Below are 26,494 nucleotides of genomic sequence, written 5' to 3'. Positions count from 1 at the left end.
GTTTTAACCACCTCTGAGGTATGGGGAAGTCTACTGACTGTGGAGAGCCCGGTTTCCTCCTGCATTTGGCGATGGTTCGAGCTGCTCCGTGGTTTCAGTGGCGCTGTTAACAATTGGAGAGGCGCCTTGGCTCCCTTGTGTGAATGAATACCCGCCAACCCGTAGCCTTTGGGGAGAAAGGATGTCAAGCAAATATTGCAAACCTCGCCCACCATTCCTAGAGCGTAGATCACATTTTGGGTGAAAATCCTCTGAAAATATCCGAGAGGCGGGGTTTTGTGGGTGGCTGGATAGGAAATTAATCAGGGTTCAAGAAATTTGTGTAGGCTATGGGAAAGCTGAAGCAGTGGTAAATAGAACAAACCGCAGAAAAGAAAGGGTTAGGAAAACAACTAGAGCAGTCCTCAGAATTCATGCTGAAGGAAGGAGCAGGACTTTCTGTTAGACCAGGACGCAAGAAAAGACCACTGACTCCAATTAAAATCAAATTAAAGCAAGCTGATTATTTCGACCTGCTGGGCTGCCTCTCCCTCCCAAAACCGCAGGGAAATAAGACAGCAGCAGCAGCTTTCCTGCAGCCCAGCTTTATAGTCCGGAAAGTTACACAAAGGGGGGTTACATATAACAGAACTCTGATGAGCATAACACTGATGGTAGTTTATATTTTTTGCTGGCCCCAACATCAGAATTTATGAGGGTCATTAGAGCCTCAGAGAGGGTCATTGTCTGGCCAGGGAAGGCCAAGATTTGTGAGGCATCACTAAGATTTCAGAGAGGGCTGCTATCTGGTCAGAGAGCCAGGCATGGGTGAGTTCAAGGCACGGGCAGGCATTCCAAGCAGGTTCAGAATTTGCAATAATTTATAGTAAAGCTGAAATTATCTTTTCATGGTTTTGTGGCAAGATGGCTCCCAATTTTAAGAAAAGATCAGGTTGGGTCTATCACTTTCTTGTCGCAAACTTAAGATTTCATTCCACCTTGTCTGCAATCCTTTGGACCTTCCCTTTATTAAAGTAGGTGGAGTCAGAAATGAAGGAAATTAAAAAATTAAAAAAGAAAAAAGGGTTGGGGATGTGACTCAGTGGTACAGTGCCTTCATTTCTTGTTTCCTTCATTTCTGACTCCACCTACTTTAATGAATGTGTACAATAATTTAAGAGTTTACAAAGCATGTCCATAAGAACCATATTTAGCAGCCTCATGACAATGCTAAAACTAGCAAAGCAGATTCCTCTATTCCTACATCAGGTGAGAGAACTGATGCTGGAGGGGATAACTTTCTGTGCAGAAGCCTTCAGTTGCGCTGATAAAACAGAAGTCCAATCCAAGCCTTTTGACTCTTAGTGCAATATTTTCTCAAGTGAAAACGTAGGCTCTGTTGCCGCAAGTTGTAGCGCACGCCTATAGCACTTAGGCTAAGTTCAAAGCCACCCTCAGCAATTTAGGGAGACCCTGTCTCAAAATGAAAAGGGCCAGGGTTGTAGCTTAGTGGTAAAGCATCCCTGGGTTCAATCCCCAGTACCAAAAAATAACAAAACATAGCTTCTGTTAATAGATAACTTTTTTTCTTTTTGTGATATTGGGGATTGAACTTGAGGGCGCTGTATCACTGAACTACACCCCCAGCCTTTTTTTAATTTCTTTTGAGACTGAGTCTCACTAAGTTGCCCAGTGTGGCCTCAAATATTTTTTTTTAAATACACTGAAATAAAATTTATTTCCATGTGCTCCCTCTTCTTCTCTCTCTCAAAATACGGAATTTTCTTCAAGTTTTATATGCTTTTTACCCCCACATTTTTATTGGTGCATTGTAGTTGCACATAAGTTGTTATGTATTCATACATGAATACAGTATAGCTATAATTTGGCCAATATCATTTCCTGACACTTCCCCCACCTCCCTCGACCCCAAATATTCCATCCACCTGCCTCTGTTAGCCTCCTAAGTTATTGGAATTATAGACATGCACCATCAGCTCAGCCCTGTTTGATTTTTTTTTTTTTTTTGGCAGGGCTGCTGCAGGGTGTTACTGGAGATTGAATCCAGAGGCACTGTACCAATGAGTCACATCCCCAACCCTTTTTTCTTTTTTAATTTTGAGATAGGGTGTCGCTAAATTGCTTTGGGCCTTGCTAAGTTGTTGAGGCTGGCTTTCAACTTTTGTTCCTCCTGCCTCAGCCTCCCAAGAGCACTGGGCATGCACCACCAAACCTGATTTTTGAACACTGATTTTTATGAGGTTTTTGAAAATATTTCCTTCTTTTAAACTCAGTTTTGTCCCACTTTCCAAAATCTTTTCTCCATATGTTGCTTTTCTCTATATACTTTGTTCTTGCATCAGCATCTGCTCTGTAGCATAAGCTCAGCTTTCCTTCTAGTTCCTCAGCAAGTGGGGAATTGTCCAACCACAGGAGATAGAGCTGAGAACAAATGCATTTGATTTTCAAAGGACAGATATCTCCCCTGGCCCCATACTTGTTAATAAAAGGGCATTGGGCATCTCCTAACACAAATTTGTCCCTCAGTGGCTGAGGAAAGTTTTGTTCATCCACTCTCAAGGGCTTAGTTCGGATGCTTCCAGGATACCTAGAAATGTTAATAGTAGATATACAACAACAAGAACTAGATAAAACAAATCTCTGCAGATATGGAACTTAACATTTCAAGATTTAAGGCCAGGCACAGTGGCACATGCCTATTATTCAGTGAGGTGGGGAGAGTCAAAAGGATCACAGATTGGAGGCCGGCCAGCCTGGGTAACTTAGTTAGACCCTGTCTCAAAATTTTAAAAATTGATTGGGGATGTAACTCAGTGATGAAGCACTCCTGGGTTCAATCCCCAGTACTGCAAAAAAGAAAAAAGAAAAGAAAAATATTGGGGGCAATACTTTGCAACATATTAGAATAGGGTGAGAATAACTGAGTGGTTATTTTAGATTGGGTCTCTAAAGAGTGAACCAACCAGTCAGGGGAAGAATAATCCAAGCAGTAACTAGCTAGTCAAAGAATATAAGGCAGGAATAAGACTGGGCATGTTCAAGTATGAGAGAAGGCCAGTATGACCGAATTAGAGTTGGCAAGAGGAAGTGACACAAAAGGTCAGATCAGTCATTGAGATTTTTCTTCTGATTCAAGTCATTATTTTTTTTTCTGCCCACACAAAAATGTCTTCTTATAAGATCCTTTTCATATGAATGGCTTCATCATCCTCCCAATCATAGAAATCAAAACAAAACCAAATTACCCTTCCTCTTGCTTACATACTAGATGACCCACCTTCCTGCCTCACAAAATAAACAACAGCTTCAAGACAGAATTCCCTCAGCTTCCCAACACCAAACTATAAATATAGCATCTGTGTACCTTTTCCACTTTCCCTCATGTTGTATTCCAGATCCAACTCCCTGCAGCCCATTTCAGGATTCTTAGATTACATAGTATTTCATTCTTTGGTTCTTAAACCTCTACTGAATCTTCTCCATTAGTATTCAAATACTTCTTTCCCATTAAAAAAAAAAAAAACTAATATCTGCTCTCTCTTTCCTTTGTAGCTTTAGAATTATCTATACTGGCATTCTTTAATTTCTTGCCCCGCTCTGATTTTTCTACCATCTCACTGGTTGCTACAACTCAACACACACCAAAGTTGCACACACTAAGGTAATCAATGACCTATATCTATGTTGTAAAATCTACTGTATATCAACCTTATTGCATGTGAGTTCTTTAAATTTTTTTAAACCAATACATAAAAATTGTACGTTTATAGGGCACCACAGATGTTTTGTGGGTTTTTTTTTTACATTTTATTATTTTAGTTGTAGTTGGATGTAATACATTCACTTTATTTATTTTTTTATTTATTTTTATGTGGTGCTGAGAATCAAACCCAGGGCCTCGCAAGTGCTGGTGAGCACTCTATCGCTGAGCCACAACCCCAACCCATCACTGATGTTTTGATACATCTACATATTATGTAATATTCAAATCAGGGTGAAATCCCAATTATCACTTCTTTATGGTAAAATGAGGTAGGACAGAAAAAAGTTAAAAACTAGTAGAAAAGAGAAGGGAAAGGAAACTATTAAAAATTTTGAAAGCCTCGTGTTTTGTTTCTCATACTTTTGTTCCAAGCCAGTTTTTCTCCTAAGTCTGTCACACCCAAATTTCTGGGAAATTGGGGCTGGGGTTGTGGCTCAGTAGTAGAGCGCTTGCCTGATATGTATGAAGCACTGGGTTCAATCCTTAGCACCATATAAAAAAATAATAAGTAAATAAATAAGGGGAAAAAAAAAGAAAGAAGAAAGTCTCAAGACCCCAAAAGCATTTCTCACTCTTGAAATAGCTTGCTTCCCACTCTTTAGATTGCTTCTTCCTTAAGAATACTTCTTGCTTTTCTAAATAAATCTGTGCCTCAATGTCTCACACATGCCAAAATTATTTTCTATTGAAAGATGAAGATCTGGTTGTTCTAAGTTGAGGTTCCCCTCTCCAGGACTTCTTTGGACCCCCTCCAGTGAAAAAAACAGAATCTTTTCTTCTAGCTTTAAAATATATTGCATATATTTTACATATACACCAGAACTGCCAGACATGGTGGCATAACTTTTAATTCTGGTGACTTGGGAGGCTGAGGCAAAAGGATCACAAGTTCAAAACAAGCCTTAGCAACTTAGTGAGATCCTGTCTCAAAATAAAATATAAAAAGGGTTGGGGATGTGGCCCAATGGTAAAGCATCTTGGGTTCAATCCCAGTACAACAACAACAAAAAAACAAAACAAAACAAAAAAACCCACCAGAACTTCTTTTTCCCATCTAACTGTAACTTAGTACCTGTTAGTCAACCTTTCCCCATTCCTCCCTCCCAACTACTCTCCCAACCTCTGGTACTTATCATTCTTCTTTCAATTTATGTGAGATTGACTTTTCGTTTGTGGTTCTCAGGATGGAACCCAGGGCCACACATGCTAAGCAAGCTCTCTTACCCCCAGCCAGTTTGATAGCAACTTTTTTTTTTTTGGTGCTGGGGCGGGAATCCAGGGCTTGGTGTGTGGAAAGCAAGTACACTACCAACTGAGCTCCATAATCCCCAGCCCGTGATATCAACTTTTTTAGATTCCATTTGAATGAGATCATAAGGTACCTCTTTCTGAGCCTGGCTAATCCCACTTTAACATAATAATCTCCAGTTCTATTCATTTTGTCCTAAAAAAAGAATCTCATTCATTTTGTGGCTAACTCCATTGTATGTAATCTCATGCATTTATGGCTAACTCCATTGTGTGTAATCTCATTCATTTATGGATAACTCCATTGTGTGTATACGTGTATCACATTTTTCTTATCCACTCATCCACTGATAGACATTTATATTATTTGCATTTCTTGGCTATTGTGAATCATACTGGGTTTTTTATTATTGTTTTGTGGAGCTGGGGATTGAACTCAGGGCCTTGTGCATGCAAGGCAGGCACTCTACCCACTGTGCTGTATCCCCAGCTTTGGAAGTCCTTTGTATATATATACCCACTAGCAGCATTGCTACATCATAGTTCTATTTTTTTGGGAGGTGGGTACTTGGGGTTAAACTGAAGCACCCCCAGACCTATTTTGTATTTTATTTAGAGGCAGGGTCTCAGTGAGTTGCTTAGCACCTTGTTGTTGCTGAGCTTGCTTTGAACTCAAGATCCTCTACTTCAGCCTCCTGAGCCACTAGGATTACAGGCATATGCCGGCTCATAGTTCTATTTTTAATTGTATGTATGTATGTGTGTGTGTTGGTACTGGGTACATCTCCAGCCCTTTTTATTTTTAATACTGAGAATTTAGCCTAGGGGTGCTTTACCACTTCACTATACCCCCAGCCCCCCATCTTTGTTTTTGAGACAGTCTTGCTAAATTGCTTAGGACCTTGCTAAATTGCTGAGGCTGGCCTCAAACTGCAATGCAATCCCCTGCCTTAGCCTCTCTGTGATTGCAGGTGTGTGCCACCATGCTCAGCTACTTTTAAATTTTTGAAGAATTTCCATACTGTTCTTCATAATGGCTATATTAATTTATATTCCTATCAGTGTATGCTATGCAAGATTTCCCTTTTCTCCACATCCTCACCAGCACTTCTTTTTTATAATAGCCATTCTAACTTAGTGAGATAATAATCTTTTTAGTTTTGATTTGCACTTCCCTGATTAGTAATATGATATTGAACATTTTTTTTCATATTCGTGTTGGTCACTTATATGCCTTCCTTTTTAAAAAAATGTGTTTAGATCTATCACCATAACACTTCTAATCACTCCATGTAAATACTCTTGTCCCTTTTTTTCTGACTTCATAGTCTTCTGATATATTCTTTTTGGTGTATGTGTGTGTGTGTGTGCACACATGCACCTGCACCCGCACACATTTTGCTGGGGTTTGAACCCAGGACCTTATACGTGCTAGGCAAACAATCTACCACTGAGCTCCACCCCTAGCCAATACTCCTATTTCTGACCTCTCCTAGTAACATTTTCTTCTACCCAGATTTTAAATATTAAAATTCCTGAGCCAGAAATAATTTGATTTGGGTTCTGAAGTACATAATCTCTCTAAAGCAAAAATTTTAAATGAAAGAAAAATTCAATGAGGATGAACCAAAATAAATAATCTAGTTATCTATATCTATCACAGATAGTGCCTGGCACTATTTGGGATATTATCATTTAGAAAGTATATAATAAAGACAATATTTCTGACCTCATGGTTTATACTATAGTGGAAGCAACAACTATATACAATAATGTCGCTTAGTGATGTCATAGATATTATTAGACAACTAGAAACAAAATAAGGCTGAGAGTATAGATATTTAGAGAAAAATTCTCTGAGCAAGTGCATTAAGCAGAGACCTGAAAGAATATAAACCATAAAAAGACCTAGCAAAGAACTTTCCAGAGGGAAAAGCAAAACTTGAGGTAGAAAAAATGGCAAAAATTCCATCCTGGGTGAAGGACAGATTAGACAAGTAGGATCTCATAGACAAGAACAAAAAGTTTGGATAGTTTGGATTTTTTTTTCTTTTTTTCAGTAGTGGGAATCACAGGGTCTCATGCATGCTAGGCAAGCACTCTACAACTGAGCTATATCACTAGCCCAAAAGTTTGGTTTTTTATTATTTAAGGAATTTATTATAATCCATTGGAGGATCTTGAGCAAGAAATGATAGGGTTGATTTAAAATTTTAAAAGATCATAAAACATGCACTCATTAAAAATTTGATGAAACATTCATTTTTAAGGGCTCACATAGTAGTTTTAAAAATTAAGTCAGAAGAAATTCTATGACTAATGCAGTTTAGCTCACTGAAATACAATTGGTTTTTTGGTTTTGTTGTGTTTGGTGCTAAGGACCAAACCCTGGGCTTTGTACATACTAATAAGCACATGTTTTACCACCCAGTTATATCTCCCCAGCCCCCAAATATAATTAATTTAAAATCATTTGATACAATTTAAGACTAGAATAAATCTTATCATTCACAATCTCTCCAATATGTCTTCTCAGTTGAAATTAAAGTCCAAACACTGACATTCAGAGCTTTTTACAAATTTACAATGGTTTTAATCAAGTAAATATTTCCCTTTCAAATTTTCTTAAGGCTATAGATGAAAATTAAAATGTCTTGGGATTTATGTAGCAATCAAAATACATCATCTACTTATAAAATTATCAATATTTCCTAGATAAGAAAAATTTGAAGCACCACTTCAGAGCTGAAGTGGAGATTAAAAACAAGAACAAATGTATATATCACACTGTTGTCAATTTTATATACTCTCAAGTCTGTATTAGTTTATCATCCAAATTTTTATTATAAAAATTATTTTCCAAATATATTACAATAATACAAAATTCATTTTATCTTAATTTTGACAGTACTGTTTACTTAAATAGTTAACAAACAAAACAGTTTTGCAAAGCAAACTTCCTTCCCAGTTGTTTATTAGAAAATAAAATGTAGACAGTAAAATTTCATTAATTGGGTCCAACAGACAATTAATATGAATAGTAAACTGGGGGAAAAAGCAACTTGGCTAACTTCTCAGGCCTTAAAACTTTAGCCTAACAAAATAATAAAAGGCAGTGCTTGGCACATAATATGGGGTCTTAATATGTATTACTGCATTTAATTCTATTTAGTTTTGTTTTTGTTTTTTTGTTTTTAATGTGGTGCTGGGGCTCAAACTCAGTGCCTCAGGCATGCTGGCAATTGCTCTACACTGAACCACAACCCCAGCCCTTACACTTCATTAATCCTACTTTGCATGTACCCCACTTCTACAGCAATTACACTCTTAGTAAGCAAACTATTTTTAAAATGTAAGACTACCTCACTGAAGAGGCTAATTGCTCTGATATGTTTTTTAAATTTCTACTTAATTTTAGTTTTTTACATGTTGTGTAAAAATAAACTTATAATTAAGGTTTCATTGCATTTAAGAATTCATCTTTCAGCCACTGCTTAACAAACAGCAGAATAATCTGATCTCAGTACAAAAATCACTTTGTTTTCCAGACGTTCTAACATTATCCGTCAATTAGTTGGCAAGTTAAAATCTGATTTTCCAATGCTACCTCACACCATTTTTGCAAATTTTTATACCAACTCCTGCTATCTGAATATGCTCTTGGAATCTAATTTTATGCAAACAAATCTAATTTTATCCAAATAGGAAATGAAAAGTCAAAACAACTATATGACTTTATGAAGTAGGATAAATTATTTCATGACTATTTTATGTTTTAGAATGATACCCTCCAATAATGTAATTTATAGTTGATCACTGTAAAACACAACAAAACAAAACACAAACAAACAAAAAAGATAGCATTAGTTCTTATGCTACAAGGAAAGCTGTTATCCTGAAGTCAGAAGGTTTGAAAATTTCAATGCTTTTTTACAAGTGGCACCTAATTTTTGTAAAGACAAATATACTCAACCCAATAACATTATATGAAAGTCACCAGTGGGAAAAAAATCAACAAAATCTGACTTTAAAACTAGTTATTGGAATCTTAATAGCATTTAAATAATGTAGTGTAGACCTGGGCTAAAAGAACAATTAAGGCAGGTGGCACACAACAATTAAGGTGTGTGTGTGTGTGTGTGTGTGTGTGTGTGAGAGAGAGAGAGAGAATACATAAGCAACCAAAACATCATATTAAATCTCACATTATTTTGGATATTTTAAGAAAAGTTACTTTTAATTGCACAAATATTTCAATCAAAAAACAAACTGCCGTACACTGACCATGTGAATAACCACATATTGCCTGTATACAAGGTTCAAAGAAAGGAGATACAGTACAGTATTTTAGCTGCCAGTACTGAAAGTCTCAAGACTGAAGTCTAAGTGTATCCCTTGGAAGAGAAACTTGGCCTTTCTTCCCCAAAGATGTATATTCCTTTTCTTCTCCAGATGTAGTTAACTAAACAGATATTCCCAAAGTAATGAAGACTCATTTCAAGTAGTTACTCTGCTTGCAAGTTTTATTTACATGGGAATTGTTACTAGTGGTTTTTAGTGAAATCCTTGTATTTACATTATATATATGTATATATACATTTACACTTGAAAGGTAAACAAACTGTACAATAATAAAAAAATAAGAAAAAGAAATATAGTAACTTAGGTCCAATTCAGGAAATGAATGCATAAAAGTAAGATTAAATTTAGGCAGGTAGTATAATCTCAATGAGATTACAGCCAGAGGTTACATCCCCTTTATTAGGGTCACCAATACCAAGGAAATAGTTACCAGACTTACAAGGCCATCCTGAAACCTATTAAGACTCTGGGTACTCCCTTAATATTTTATTAAACTACCAGTTTCCACCAAGCCAGCCCCTATGATGGGGTTAACTTCTGAGGATTCCACTAGTAATCTCTAGGCTAGAAGGACCCATAGGGTAAAATATACCGGTATTCTCTGGTCCCATACTTCTAAAGAGGCAGTCACTACACTAACAAGACTCTCAGATTTGTTAGTTTAAAGACTATACATATACCACTAACAGAAATAGTGTGCTTAGGTTTTCTTTCAAACCACACTGCAACATAAAACATTATAAATTATTAACTGAATAGTATGTTATACATATACTCATAAAACTCGAGTGATTTAGTTCAGGTTTGAAAATTAAACATAAAAAATTTAATGCCAATTTATCAATGATTAATAATTTATCTGCTATGCCATCAGATTAAAAAATTATTTTTACCTTTTTCTTTTACTCTTATTTCCACTGATTACAAAAAAACACCTTATGCATAGTGTTTCACAAGGAATAAACCTTAGCTACATATAAGATTTCAATTTTCAAACTGGAATTAACAAATTTTGTTTCTACAGACAGAGGAGGAATTTTAACTAAAAATTTTAAAGTCTTATCAAGTAGTATGCTATTTAAGAACTCTCAGAATTCATTAATTTTTACTCTAACCAGTGAAAAATCTCATTATATTTTTGGACTTTAATCCCAAAGTCAAGTCTTCAGTCCATTAAAGTGCAAATAACTTCCTTTTTATCAGTTATTTAGTTTTCTTAATGTTAAATTACTAGGTGAACAATTTGTTATACTAGAACAGAAAGACTAAAGATATTTGAATGGTAAGAATTCTTTAAGGAAGAAAAAGAATTTCCCATCAAAAACGAATAGACACAATACGGTGGGAAAACATTTAAACAAGAAACAATCTCCTACTAATGTTCCAGTTCCCAGATAATTTAAATTTGCCCCAACCTGTGAACAAAGATAAACAATTTCAGTGACTTAGTTTACAATCAAAGTTGCTAATTCTTGGTCTAAAATATCTGCAAATGGTCAGAACTGGAGATAATACCATACTATAGTATTTCAGAGGTTAAATTAGTATTTAACAATCCTAAATGACCTCCATAGTGCCTTTGTGGTAATTGTTAAAAAAGAAAAGATGTAAAAATTCGAAGTATCTTTGAAGCTATTTTAAAAATTTATTGCATTAAACTGTTTACTCCAAATTATGGAGTATGTAATAACCATTTAGACTTTTTCCTCTGAAAAATGGCTCTCCCTACAAAATACTTTTTTTATTAATACTGTTAATAAATTCCTTATTTCCTTTGCTTCAGCCATGGAATTTAAAATCAGCAGTTTCCACCTCTTGATTCTTTTAGATTCTCCAACAATTTTCTTTCATGCTTTTTACATAGAACACAGAAAACTTTCACCACCCCCCACCTCCCGAAAAAACCTACATTTTTTATATTTCAGTTAGTCTGTTAATTTTTAAGATTAGCTTTTCAGAGCAGGACTGCTGTTCTTGTCTCCTTCTTTAATATCCTTCATTACAGATGCAAAGACCTGGAAATTATATAAAATAAAGATTAGTCCTCAAGATCTACCACCCAGATTAAAGTGACAGATTAAATAACTATAGCATATAAACATGAAAAATCTTTAGTACATTTAATTATCCCTGAAATTTTTTCATTCTCAAATCCCAATTTTTTTAAACCTAATTTTATGGAATATGATTCAATTCCAATTTTCATCAATTGCCAAATATTCTTATATTAGTATTTAGTAACAGAACATTTTCTGGACCAACAGTCATTCCTACAGTCCATTTTCATAAGCAATAAATCTGTGCACTTATAGTGCCAATTGTCTGTATCATTAATAGATTAAGACATAATGCTTCTTTTATGTCACCTAACTTAGACCACTGTTATTTCCCTTCACAAACAATACAGTCAAAAAATCCATGATTAAGATGGGTGCAATGGTGCACACCTATAATCCCAGCCATTTGGGAGGCTGAGGCAGGAGGATCACAAGTTCAAAGCCAGCCTCAGCAACAGCAAGGCCCTAAGCAACTCAGTGAGCCCCTGTCTCTAAATAAAATACAAAATAGGGCTGGAGATGTGACTCAGTGGTTGAGTGCCCTTGAGTTCANAACCACATCCCCATCCCTTTTTTTGTATTTTACTTAGAGACAGAATCTCACTGAGTTATTTAGGGCCTTGCTAAGTTGCTGAGGCTGGCTTTAAACTTGAAATCCTCCTGCCTCAGCCTCCTGAGCGACTGGGATTACAGGCATGTGCCACCATGCCCAGCCCAAAATTATTTTTTAAAGATATTACATTTTTGAACTCATACACTAACATTTCAGAAATATATAACTTTTTTACAAGAAGCCAACTGATTATTTTAGCATATCGATTACAAACTTTAAAGTGCCATTCTACCTGAGTCCATTTTTTGGTGCTATTCTGCATCTGAATGGCTGCAATACAACTGAAGAGCTTTTCTGATGTGATATCTTCTGGTAATTTAGTTAGAAACTGTGCTATATGAATAAAATCCATCTGTAGGAGAATATCTTCATATAATCGGAGGATTCCTAATCCAGTCCTAAATAAAAATTCCTCTCCATCTCTGCAAAATACATCCCAGACTCGACAGGCCAGATCAAGTGGTAGTGACTTGCTATAGAGTGTAAAGATCCTAAAATTAGGAGGAAAAATAGTCTTGAAGTTTTTCATTATTAATTCATTCACTCATTAAGCATCTTTATAAAAAAATGATGATAAATAAATGATTATTGTGGTCTGTAGTTCAATTAAAAAAAATTAGGGATACAACAGCAAATAATATGGCTTATTCCCTAAACTTGAATAATGGAAAATTAAGTAATAAATAATAAAATTATGTGAATTCACAATCTTACATAAAGACAAAGCCTAATACAAACTCCAGATTAGTATAATAGTGTAGTGGTAAGGGTATGGAATCTGGGTTTGAATTTTCAATTTGCCACTGAGTTACTTGACCTTGACCAAGATATTTAGCCTTGCTGTGCCTCAGTTTCCTCGTTAGTAAACTAAAAAATAATAATACTTTCTACCTTAGGATTGCCTTGAAAATTAAAGGAATTAATAAATACAAAGTGTTTGGAGTGGTGTCTAAGCACATAAGAAATATTCATGGCTGGGGATGTAGCTCCGTGACAATGCATGCTTAACATATGCAAGGCCCTGGGTTGAATTTCATCACCAAAAAGAAAAAAGAAAGGGAGAGAGAAAAAAAGAAAAAGGAAAAGGAATGTTCAATAAAAATTATTTATTGTTAGTGTATAAGGAAGCTAGATATCATCTTTTTTTTTTTTAATATTTATTTTTTAGTTATTGGTGGACACAACATCTTTGTTTGTACGTGGTGCTGAGGATCGAACCCGGGCCGCACGCATGCCAGGTGAGCGCGCTACCGCTTGAGCCACATCCCCAGCCCTAGATATCATCTTTAGTAACCTAATAAAACCTTATAATAATTCACTTCCCCTTCCAGCAAACATCCATTGTTTTGTTTGCTCCTCTACCAAGCTTTACTTATTACTTCCTTTCCAATAGAATCACCAAAATGGCTTTTCTTGTCCTTTCTAACAGTGTCTGACCATGTTATTCTTTATCCAATGGTGCATCAGGTGGCATTCTGGTTTGGGAAGTAGGAGAATAGGTACTAGAAGACTTGTCTTAAAATTGCCTTAGCAAATAAAAGGACACAACTTTTTAAAAATTATTTTTTAAAGTTGTCGATGGACCTTTATTTTATTTACATGTGGTGCTGAGAATCGAACCCAGTGCCTCAATACATGCTAGGCAAGCACTCCACCAATCCAGTCCATGATACAACTTTTTACCCTGATTAGTTTGAGGTAGGGCTGATGGAATCTGAAGGGAACTAAAGGCTCTCCCACAAAACAAAACAAACAAAAATTTAGCACTGCCAGTTACTCATTCTTATCTTGAAAAAACGATTCTGGGATTTGTATGTAATAAGTTCAACAAGGGTAGTGAAATAAAAGTTCATCTCTACTTCTTAAATTAAGGGTTTCTTTCCACCCCTTCCTCACAGAATTAGTATTTGATCTCAATTCTCTGGGTTTCATGATATAAAATCCTCTCCCATTATCTTGGGAAGAACTCTAATATTCCTAGTGAAAATGGAAGAGCATACATTGAAAATTAACTCAAGTTTTTTTTTAAAAAGCCTGAGTAGAAGAAGGCCCAAGCTGGAATTACAGGTTTGTATTCTTAGCTACTAGGGAGGCTGAAGCAGGAGGATCACTAGCCTGGTGCTCAAAATGAAATTTTTAAAAAAGCTTTCCTAACAAGGCCCTATGTTCAATCCCCAATCCCCCTCCCTCCCTCCCTCCTTTTCTCTCTCTCTCTCTCTCTCTCTCTCTCACACACACACACACACACACACACACATATTTAAAAAAAGGAGGAGGAGGAGGTCCCAAAAGGCCCAAATAAGTGGGAAAATATCATATTTGATCAATAACATCACTTATTTATTTTTCTATATTAAAGCTTAATACCACTTACATGATTTTGAATGACTAGGTCTTAAAGTCTAAACTACCATGTGTACTCTTGTCAAAACTATCTTAAGATCGACTGTTCCATCTTTTTCAAAATGTTCACCCATCATTCTACAATCAATTGGCTACTGCTCTAAGTTCCAACAGATCTTGAATTGGAAAGATGAAGCACCTAGATAAGGCATCATTCTTCTGTCAGAAATCTGGATAAAGTTTTGAAAAACAGCCCTTGGTAAATAAACACTATCAAAACTATTATAAGCCCTTGTGTGTTAAAAATAATAAATAGCAACTGACTCTGAGAGCTTAGTGCATGCGAGGTCTTGAAAGAGATAAAACATATAAAGCTACAACAGAAGACATAAATATTACTAATCCCTTTTATAGATAAGAAACTGAAACACAAATTGAGAGATTCTGACTTAAACCCAGAGTCCATACACTTTTGTGGGGGCAGAGGGTACCAGGGATTGAATCCAGGGGCGCTTCAATACTGAGCCACATCCCCAGTCCTTTTTATGTTTTATTTAGAGACAGGATCTCGCTAAGTTCCTTAGGGCCTCGCTTTTGCTGAGGCTGGCTTTGAACTTGCGATCCTCCTGCCTCAGCCTTCCTAGCTTCTGGGATTACAGGCATGCGCCAGTGGACCTGGCCAAGTCCATACTCTTAATCCAATACATCCCCATAAAAATGTGGAAGTTTCTCTATTTCTAAGGAAAGGTTCTTTAATATGTATGATCCTATGCATGAGATTTACAATACTTCCTAAGCACAGAAAAAGTTATATAATTTATCTCCTTTTCATTATTATTTGTTATGTATGTTATGACTTACCAGTCTATCAAGTATATGTCTGGTGTAAGACTATAAGACTTGAAATGAAGAAATAGTTTGGATAGATTTTCTTCAAAGAAAACTTCAAATGTTGCAAAATATTTCAACATCTGCAGACAGAAAATTCAATAAAGTTATAAAAGAATATACACTAGAAAAATAGAACTAAGTTCTTAACATAAATAGAAAATCTTGTTTATTAGCACCTCTTTTGTGTCTTCACAAGTTCAAATTCAGATTACCTTAGTAATTATTGTCTTTTACTTTAAGGGGCATTCAGAATACAGAACATACAAAAGAAATAGTTCATTCAAATGTTCATACCATGCTGTGATCCACACGAAAAAAAGCCAATTGACATGGTTTATTCAGGAGATTTGCAAATGCAATGAAAGCATCTGCCTCTTCCAAATTGAGAATGAGCACTGCTGCGATGAAAGACATCCCTTGGACCTTTTGAGGAAAAGAAAATCAAAACAGACTTAAAATAACGATTCTCTACAGTTTATGTAATTGAATTTCTAAAAAATTACAAAGTTGTGTTACAAAGTAGAATTTACCAAGATTTCTTCTTTCTTCCCAGCAAAGGTAAATACAGAACACCCATAAAGGTAAATACAGAACACCCATAACAGTTTTGAATTCTAATTTTACATTTTTGTTCATGTGGTATAGTTTAATAAGTATGAGGAAAAATTTGAGGGAAAAAAGTATCAATTTTTACTTGCTACAAAAATCTCAGTGTGTTATCTACTCAATTTTCATTTCCTCTCTAAATTCTTTCAAAATATAGAATATAGAATCACAAAGTTTAGTGAAAGCCAGGTGATTATTTTCATTTTTATAACAAATCTCTTTTGAGTTGGAAATGAGGAACTAAGAATAAAAGAGGTCTATAAAATGTGCTGCTAAAATTCTAAGAATGAAGTTTGTAGGGATTCAGATAACCTAGATTCCTGGTAAAGAGGAGAAAGAAATGGGGTAAACACCATTCCAGGATGGTGTTTAAGCATAGGCATAACAGAAGAAATGGGAATAACAGGTGAAGCACAAGATTTATGAGAAATGGAAGACATCTGAGAAAAGTAGGATATATTTGTATTATGAAAGGCCTTGAGTAAAAAGCCAAGGAATATAGATGTTTGCTTGTGAGTTATCAGTAGCAACTGTACATGTCTTTAATTTTTAAAAAGTTGTCAACTATTTACTTCTAATAGAGATTTATATGATGAACGTACACAGGGAGACTACAAAGAATAACTGTAATTACACAATGTTTTTCCCAAATATTTTGAAAGGGTAGCCTACAATTACTATCTATTACTAATTTTACTTTCTCAGTTCCTTTTTTTTTTTTTTTTGGCAGCACTGGTAATTGAATCCAGGGGTGTTCTGCCATACAGCCATATTTCAAACCCTTTTATTGTTTTATTTTTTTATTTATTTTTTTTTTTAAAATATTTATTTATTTATTTATTTTTAGTTCTCGGCGGACACAACATCTTTGTTGGTATGTGGTGCTGAGGATCGAACCCGGGCCGCACGCATGCCAGGCAAGCGCGCTACTGCTTGAGCCACATCCCCAGCCCCTATTGTTTTATTTTGAAGACAGGGTCTCACTAAATTGCTGAGGCTGGCCTTGAACCTGAGATCCTACTTGCCTCACCCTCCCACATTTCTGAGATTACAGGCATGCAACATCATATCCGGCTTGATATTTTTATATTGCAGCATACTTCAATATGGATTCCTGCTCCACTACTATATAATGTTGAGACTTCTCTTATCAGCATGATCAATGATATTTATTGTAAAACCCAGTGGGAAGTTTCCTATATTCACAGTAGTACTCTCTTAGCTTCTATGATTCCATATTTCTTTGCTCTCCTACTTCTCAGACTTCCTTGAAGATTATACAATAATTGGCTGTTTGATTTTGTAGAATACAAATCCCATGAGGACAGAGACTGTATTAGGCAGAGCAACTGTCCTTCAGAGATATTCAAATCCTAATTCCCAGAATCTGTGAAAGTATTACAATACATGGCAAAAAGGACTTTGCAGATGTGATTAAATAATAAAATCTTAAAATAAGATTATCCTGGATTATCAGGGTGGGCCCAAAGCAATCATTGAAGGACCTTAGAAGTAAAAAAGAGAAACAGGAGAGTCAGAGATTTTAAATGCTACACTGTTGGCTTTGAAGCCATGAGCCAAGGCAGAATAGACAAGGAAATAGATTTGGCCCTGGAACCCACAGAAGGAACACAGCCCTGCCAATATCCTGACTTGAACTGAGTGAAATCTATTTTGGACTTCTGACCTGAAGAAATATCAGTTGCATTGTTTGAGGCCATTAAGTTTGTGGTAATTTGTTATAGCAACAATAGGAATCTAGGGGCTGGGGTTATGGCTCAGAGGTAGAGCACTTGCCTAGCATGTGTGAGGCACTGAGTTCAATCTTCAGCACCACATAAGAATAAATAAAGCTATTGTGTGCACTTATAACTAAAAAAAATTAATAATATGTTTTTTTAAAAAACAATAGGAAACTAATACAGAGACAAGACCATGTCTATTCGTTCATGACTATATTGTTAGTCCACAATATTTACTGAATGGATACTAAGGGCAAGCTTTTAACCATCTGTAATAAAATGGTAGAAAAGCAATAAAAGTATTAAAACTACATTTAATTGAATATAAGATACTGTTAATTTAAAAGTAGTATTATGGCTGTGCATAGTAATCCCAGCTACTCAGAAGGCTGAGGTGGAAGGATTTTGAGTTTGAGGCCAACAACATGGGTAAGGCCCCATGTCAAAAATATAAAAATAAAGAAAGTAATATATATACTACTAAAAAGGAAGAAATTACAATACTTTACCACTTAGAATTTTATTTTATGCATATTCATAAAGCTATTTAAAGCTCACTAAAATCCATTGCATATCACTTTGTGCATATATTATAGGAAAATAATAAAAAGTTGTTTCCACAGTTTCTTCAGAGTCAGATTCTTCTGAATATTCTGTATCTATTATTCATGATGTAACATACTGAAAAGGATATGTCATTTATGGTAGTGTTCCTATCAAAAATGTTTAACTTGAATCTAATCATGAAAAAAATCATGATAGTAGTATTTACATTCCATTGCATCCACGTTTAAAGGAAATGTAAGATATTCAGTGCCAAAAATTTAACCTTTACAGTTAAACTTACTATGAAAAAATTAAATGTCAACTTACATGTGTGCAAGGGATACCTCCTTTTAAATACCCGAAGCAAGAGAGTTTAAAGATTCACTCAAATTTCACTTTCTCCATAAGGACTATCTCACCACCATTTTAAATACAACCTGCTCTACCCCAAACATGTCAATTCTCCCCATTACCACACCATACTTTTTCCATAGCACTTATCACCTTTTACTATAACCTGACTTACTTGTTTGTTTTTTATTGTCTGTTTTCTCTTTCTAAAGTGTAAGCATTATAAGGAGAGTAATCTTTTGTTCACTAAGGTATCTCAAGTGCCTAGAACAATGCCTAGCATACAGCAATAATAATAAGCATGTAAATATTTGTTGAGTGCGTGAGCAAATACAAATGAACATGCAACAAAACAAAGTAAATTTTTATCAGACAGCCACCTTATGGTGAGGACCCTAAAGTTCTTCTATTTTAAGGCAAACGTGAGAAGATGAAGGTTTCATACCTTCTAGTTATATGTAACTATTGAACACTAACATTTTCTTTGTTCCTTCCCCAAATTCAACTACCATAACAGTAAAGAAAAAATGAGTACTAATCCTCATAAGAGAACAAAGAAAATGGAAAACAATATGAACAGTATATAAAAGATGTTAATAGCATTTTATAAATTTTAATTTAAATAAAGGAAATGTTGAAAGTAAAAGATCTATAGAGGAGGAAGCCAATAATCAGTGAACCAATTCAGCAACAAAATGCTGTAAGGCTCAGGAACTGAAGTTATTAGATACCTCTGAAACTGAGTGGTAGGGCCAAAAGTAGAGTTTGTACACCCCATAAAAGAAGGAAATCCCCTCCTTTGTCTTATATGGATAGGTGCCTATTCTTCCCTTAACCTGGCCGAATATAAGAGTTTTATTTTATAGAGGAACAGTGAGGGGAAAGAGGTTTAGTGAGAGGGGGGATAAAGGAATCACACTGATAGCAGAAGCATTAAATAAAATTTTATAAATCAAATGATGAAAAATCCCTAGGAGCAATCTCACAAAGCTGGCAGCCAGTCTTATAAGCTCCTGACAAGAGATGGAAAGTCTCCTCTCTAGGTAAGTTGATCAGCCCAAAGAAAGCATTCAGGTATATTTAATATGTATTGTAAATGTCTAATACAACATAAGAAATTTGATAATAGATAAAATGTTCATATTCAAAAAACGGATTGAAACAAATACTTACATAACCAACATCAGGTCTGTAACATGTATATGCCCCTAAGATACTATGTAAAACATCGTGATATGGGCCACCCTTAGGAGAGAAAAATGAAATTTTAAACTATATGAATAATTGTCTCTAGGTTATTTCTCACATGTTAAAAAACTGCTGCATTTCCTAAATGACTAGTTTTAGTGTATTAACAATTATCAAAAATATTATAAATGCATTCTACCAAGATATTTTAAAAATTATTAACAAAAATATTCACTGATGAATAACAAAAAAGTCAAATATGCTCATTTGATGAATGCAAGCTATATAATGCAATATAATGTGCAAACAATTTTAAAGACTTCTAGACTTGGTACAATAGGAATAAAATTAACACAGATTATTATTTTTTTCTTCTGGCTAGGACAGGGGGGAATTGCTGGAGCCTGAACCCAGGGCCTCATACATGCTCTAGGACTGAGCTAAACACCCAGAGATTTCATTTTATGTAATACAATTTGAACAAAAGAGAACCATCAAACTACAACTAAATTAAATTGTATTAATAATTTTAACCTTAACAGAAAAAAATTTTCTCAGTTTATCAATCATACACCCTATATTATAAAACTATTTCTTCCCATTTCAATGGTAAAATTTAAAAATAATTAACCACTTCTTCCTATAAAAACTAAATAGGAAAATAAACTATTCCTATTTCAGTAGCAATTCTGAAAAATTTTAAGTCTTGAGGACAAAGTTTATTATATTTTAATAATTTACTAAGCAAAAATATTAAGAATTCAAATATCTTACAGAATAAAAATATTATTAATATTTTAAAAATTCACCATGATAAAAGTGTATTAAGTACTTATTACACAAAAGGTATTATGTGCTTTGCTACCTACAATGTATTTCCATCAGTAGAGCAAAATAATAGAAATTTCATACTAGTTTTGTACTTTTTGTATACGGGCCCCAATTTTTCTAGTTCTGCTTTTTAAAAAATAATAGCTATTCATTTCGAGAATTTGTCCCCTTGGACATTGAAAGACTAAAAAATAGTAGTTACAATTTCGTTAGAAACCCTCACCTTCTGAAAGATGTAGAGAGATGGAAATGTACGGGATATGTCCAACTTAATTAATTCCAGACTGGCCTCTCGGTCAGCAACAGATACACCTGTATTTACCAAGTAGATAAAATTTCAATGATCACTTGGCTGTAACATGTTCAATTTTGTAAACACAGAATGAACATTCAGCATATATGTTATTTAAGGAAAGTTAAAAGTGGAATTATCAAGAAACAGTTCAAGAAATGCCATATTACTTTTGCTAGAACTTAAACTCTAATATGAAGAAAATATCTACACATTTATCAGAAAAATATATGGTGAAAGAACTCTGCTTCCAGTTTTTATAAAATGTAAGGGCAGGATATTACTCCCATGGTAATAACTAGGGAAAAAATACATATATCACATTGTAAAAATTACTATAGAGATGATAAACAGAGGTCTAGAGGACTTACAATTACAGGAGGGTAAGAACCTTTCCTATGGAAGTGAACATCAGTGGCCATTTTTCTTCCTAGAAGCCTCCAAATCTAGGAATGGGTTTAGAATTGAGCTTGCCAGAGGCAAAAGCACTCTGCTTGAGGAAAGAGAAACCAAAAGAGTTTTCATCGCCAAATAAGATTGAAGTGACATAGGAATCTGGAGGAGCCTTGAATTTGGTATATCTGATTTTCCCCTATAGAATTTTTGCTGAATGCATGGGATCAGGTTTGAAGGTAAAATGAAATCACCCAAAGTCACGTGGTCCTTGGGAGAGCATCTCATTGGAGAAGAAGCCTATAATCAAAATAAGACAGTTCTTCCCATGAAGTAATATGAAACCTGAGATGAACTAACTCTATTGAAAGCTGCAACTTGGCCCCAACTTAGGTTAACTACTGATTGAATTAAGGCGATAAATCCCTAATCCAACTACCTGAAAGGAACCTGCTTCCTCTGCAAGGGAAACATCAATTTCCTTTTCTGTATTCTTTTTTTTTTAATATTTATTTTTTAGTTTTAGGTGGACACAACATCTTTATTTTATATTTTTATGTGGTGCTGAGGATCAAACCTAGCGCCTCATGCATGCTAGGCAAGCACGGTACCACTGAGCCACACAACCTCAGCCCCTCTGTATTCTTTTTATATGCAGTATCTGGCATACCATTAAAACTTTTAAGATATGCAAAGAAGCAGGAAAACAGGACTTATAATCAAGAGGAAAACCAGCCAACAGAAGCAGACCAATGGGTAATCCAATGTTGGAATTAACACACAAGAATGGGGTCTGTTATAAATATGTTAAAGAAAATAGGGAAAACATATCATAAAATATAGAATGGAAGGATGAAGAAATTCAATAAAGAAACATAATATAAAAGAATAACCAAGTGAATGTTCTAGAATTACAAATATACCACCTAAAATTAGAAACTCTTTGGATAGATTAAATAATATACTAGATAGAAGAAAGGATTAGTAAACTTGATTACAGGTTAATAAAAATCACTCAAACTGAAGCAGAAAGAGAAAAAAAATTAAAGTATAAGAGTCTTGTTAAATGGTCTACCATAAACATAACTGAAGTACCAGAAGGAGAACAAGAGAGATGGAGCTGAAGTAATATTTGAAAAGATAATGGCTAAAGAGTTAAATAATAACTGTAAGTTATAAATACTCAGGAAATAAGAAAACTGTGATTAAATAGAACACTACTTGTGATTTATATTTTAAACTTTTCCTATTTCAAGGGCAATTATGAAAAATTTTAATTCATGGGATAAAACTTCTATTTTAAGTTTAGTAGTCAAAAATATTAAGAATTCAAATATCTTACAGAATAAAAATTCAATTTCTACCAAAGTGCAACTTTATTTACTCATAACAAAATGTCTGAGAAGTTAGTTTTTTATTTTAATTCTTACAATTTTGATGCTTCATAACAGTTTAAAAGAAATAATGAAACAGTTGAAATCCTACCTGTCTAAAACTTGTACATCTTCACCTTCCTTGTACTTTTAATTCCCCACAAGTAACTGACATAGGAAACAGGACTTAGGATGATACTTACATAAACACCGAAATCAAGTCTTCTCCCTAATGTTATTTAGTAAAATTTCCCCACCCTAATGTTCATTTTTTAAAACAGAAAAAAAATTAACATCCTTCTAGAAAACCACTATAAGATAGGCACCATTTCTCTATCCAAAACTGTGTTCATTTTTAAGTTTTACTTACTGGCAAGAGAAGAGGGTTTGCTTTCTATAAAATAAACAAATATATAAAAGTGACTGACAGAAAAACTGTTCCTCATTATTAAAGCACAGTAGATGGTTAAGTAAATTTACTTAAACTCAATAAACTATGATGAGAGAGAGAAAATCCTCTCGTTTTCTCCAAAATGATTAGGGAAAAAAATTGATGAGAGTAGAGGGAAAGAGGGCTATGGGTGAGTTAAATGAACAAAGAATAAAGCACAATAAGTATTATAAATATTGGGGAATAAGTGAAAGTCAGTGGATGGGGAAAGACAAGAGGTCACAGTGAGAGATGAAGAACCTCTATCCTTAAGTAAGAGTTTGGCCTAAAACTACTTCATTGCTTTAACTGCTATGATTTAAATCCTGAGCCTTGGAGTACAACAAATCTGGTTTATATAACCCAGGTTCTCTGCTTACAAGTTGTTTAGCTTCTCTAAGCCTCAGTTTTCTCTTGTATAATTCAGAATAATACCTATGAAAAAGGTTATTAAGATTCAGTGAGATAAAGTATGTAAAGCAGTTACCACAGTTCCTGGCATATGGTATAAAACCACACTATTATCTTCAGTAATTAGATTTTCATCCTGAAATTATTAAAAACAAAAATCGCACCTTCTGTATCATTTTCTGAATTTGATTCACTGAAGCTTTTCCACCGTTCTTTTGCTCTTGAAAGGAAGATTTCATAAAGTTCTGGGGAAAAATTTATAAATTGTAAGAAAGAAATATACTCACATATTTTCATTCTTTACCTATTATAGGTCAGGTCTCCCTGGTATAGTGGATATTGAAAAAAAATAGTACTTAAAAACACTTAATTCTACTGAAACTACTCATTATACAACCAGAAAGATAGCAAATAGAAATGCTGGTGATTGACCATTCAAGAAGTTACAATATAGAATCCAAGTATGAGGCAGGAGGAATGCCATTTTGCTCAAGGAGTGCATAATTTTTGGAGCTAGTCAGACCTAGATTCATATTTCAACCCTACCACTTAATATCTGCGGGACTTCAAGAACGTTACTTAACTACTCTGGAACTTGGCTTTCTTCATCTGTAAACTACAGAAAAATAACACCTACTCAGAGGTTTACTGATGGTTAAACAAGAGATTTTATGTAAAGCTCCTGGCACTTTATAGACCCTCAATAAGTGTTAGTTCTTGCTTTCTTCCTCTCATTAAATTGGTTTCTCTATTATTATATTGCTAGCTAAAGCTACCGTACTTCATGAGGAATTGGTCTAAAGTCTACATACAAAAATTTTTATCCCTATCTTTATATTTTATGTGCCCTATCACTCACTTTTTGAGAATACCATTATGATTCCATATACAGTCTCATAAAACTTCAGCAACAGAAAAATTGAAACACTTTTCTCAACTCTCAAATTTTAATTGTTTTTACTTTATATACATTACAGATATTTAAAACTACACAAAAATAGCAAATTTCAGTGATAGAAAAGCAAAAAGTATTTCTTGCCCACCAACTTTTATGGATTGTCCAAAACACCAAGAACATTTTTTTTTACTTAAATTAACTTTTGTTTTCTTTGCAGTACTGAGAATTGAACCCAGGGCCTTGGGCATGCTAGGCAAGCACTCTACTGAGCTACATTCCCAGTCCTTTTATTTTATTTTGAGACAAAGTCTCACTTAGTTGCCCAGGCTGGTCTCAAACCTGTGATCCTCCTGCATTAGCCTCCCGAATAGTTGGGATTACAGGCATGCATCACTTTGCCAGTGTAAATGAATTCTTATTCAAAATTTATTTTTATTTTGAAAGGTAAAACATGGACATGATTTCTAAAAAATATGAACAGTACAAAATAATACAGAGTACAAACTCAGTTTCCTTCTCTGAGATACAACTATGGTTACCAGAGCTCCCATAAACCTTTCAAAGATGAAAATATGCATGTGAAAGTATATGCCCAGATAGCCTCCTTTAAAAAAAGAAACAGCAACAAAGTAGCAATAGATTACATGCATTGATCTGTATCCTACTTTGTTATTAGAAATTGTTCCACATTAGTAGATACCTTTTTTTTCCCTAAAAACACAGCATTCCAATGATTGACTATACCAAAACATGTACTCTTATATTGCTAAGAATCAGAACATTATAAAATAACTGACTACATATATGTAAAATAGACTAGCTACTTTAATTTTTTTCTCTTTTTTATTCACTTTTCATTAGTAGTAATGGTTTGGAAAGAAATTTAAAAGGAAAAAATAAAACTTCACATTTCTATTACTTGTATTCAATCCCATCAATTTGGTAGAAGAGGTATATATAATTTTAAAATGTATGGAAACAATTATTTGGGGTTATCAGGCACCAAACTTTATCTCCATACTTTTTTTTTTTTCTCTTTGGCACTGGGGACTGAACCCAGGATCTTAAGCATAATTCACGCTTTTTAAAATTTCAAACTAGTTTTAAGTCAGGTCAACTTTATTATTTTACACAAATTTTAAAACTGCCTCAGAAGAAGAAAGCTTCAACAGAGAAACCCATTACTTTTAGAAGTCATGAAATTCCTCCAGTAATAAAAATGCAGTGCAGTGATGCATCTCAGAACATCAAAGAATATCTCTCCAGGGAAGATTTTTATAGTTCCTATCTCTAATAAAGAGTTAACTGCATCTCAGTTTAATTCCATACCTGGCTCCCCTGATTTTATTTTTGAACAAAGAGAGAGCTTGAAGCCGGCCTAAGGATCATACCTTACACTTCCTAACAGAATACTTTGATTTCAGTGCATGTTTCTTTCACTTTCTGATTTTATGACAATGATGATACATATACTCTCAGGACAGAGCACTTTCACGAAAAACAATCCTTTGAGATAGCTGATAGGATCTTATCCTCATTTTACAGATGAAGAAAACTAAGACTTCTAGATGTTAAGTAATTTGCCCAAGGTCACAAACCTAATATATACAGTGGAACCAAGATTTGAATCACATTTGACTGACTTTAGAGCCATTACTCTTAGCTACTGCTCTCTAGTGGTCATAAATTTCATGATTAAAACAAATACAACAAGAAAGCATCAAATTATTAGTCATTCCAAAGTAAACAATATTATCTTATCAAAAAATAAATAAAAATTTAGAATCCACACCACAAATGAATAAGAAGAGAATGAATTCCCTATTCCATTTCTAAATACATAAATGTTTGGTAGAGAAGACCTAAAATTATGTTGAAAATAAATGACTTACTTATGTTACAAAACTTATAAAGTTCAAACATAAAAAGAACTTTTTGATTATAGTGTCACAAAAGGTTAACACCTATTGAACCAACATTATAATGTACAAATTACCAAGCTTTCCCACATTCTAAAACCAAAGTTATCAAACAAAAAAGAAAACTGCAAACAAAGCAAAACTTCAAATTACCACTAATCAAGACTTTTAAAATCTAACTGAAATTTATGACTATAAAATAAAAACATTTCCTTCCAATCTTTCAAGCATAGAAAG

At 34.3% G+C, this 26,494-nt stretch overlaps 2 protein-coding genes across 15 annotated transcripts in view; both read right to left on the bottom strand.

Moving 5' to 3' along the window:
• Hells (helicase, lymphoid specific) overlaps nt 1–181 on the bottom strand; it is a 50,296-nt gene extending 50,115 nt beyond the window's left edge. For 2 of the 4 annotated variants that reach the window (XM_015494546.2, XM_048807038.1), the window contains exon 1: nt 39–179. The gene's annotated coding sequence lies outside the window, so the exon portion shown is untranslated. Of the gene's footprint in view, nt 1–38 lie in introns of all 4 variants that reach the window. The other 2 variants (XM_048807039.1, XM_048807037.1) reach the window with 2 other exon arrangements.
• Nucleotides 182–9,516: 9,335 nt separating this feature from the next.
• Nucleotides 9,517–26,494, bottom strand: part of LOC107149922 (TBC1 domain family member 12) — a 53,768-nt gene continuing 36,790 nt past the window's right edge. For 10 of the 11 annotated variants that reach the window (XM_048807031.1, XM_048807028.1, XM_048807030.1 and 7 more), the window contains 7 exons: nt 23,605–23,685; nt 20,765–20,853; nt 19,696–19,767; nt 15,572–15,700; nt 15,248–15,357; nt 12,276–12,534; nt 9,517–11,388 (listed from right to left, as the gene is read on the bottom strand). In XM_048807031.1, coding sequence (XP_048662988.1) covers nt 11,320–11,388; nt 12,276–12,534; nt 15,248–15,357; nt 15,572–15,700; nt 19,696–19,767; nt 20,765–20,853; nt 23,605–23,685 — 809 coding nt within the window. In that variant the 3' untranslated portion in view covers nt 9,517–11,319. The remainder of the gene's footprint in view (nt 11,389–12,275; nt 12,535–15,247; nt 15,358–15,571; nt 15,701–19,695; nt 19,768–20,764; nt 20,854–23,604; nt 23,686–26,494) is intronic. The other variant, XM_048807035.1, reaches the window with a different exon arrangement.

This window comes from Marmota marmota, unplaced genomic scaffold (assembly GCF_001458135.2).
Source record: "Marmota marmota marmota unplaced genomic scaffold, marMar, whole genome shotgun sequence".
Taxonomy (NCBI): Eukaryota; Metazoa; Chordata; class Mammalia; order Rodentia; family Sciuridae; genus Marmota; species Marmota marmota.
This window is presented reverse-complemented; position numbering and strand designations above follow the sequence as displayed.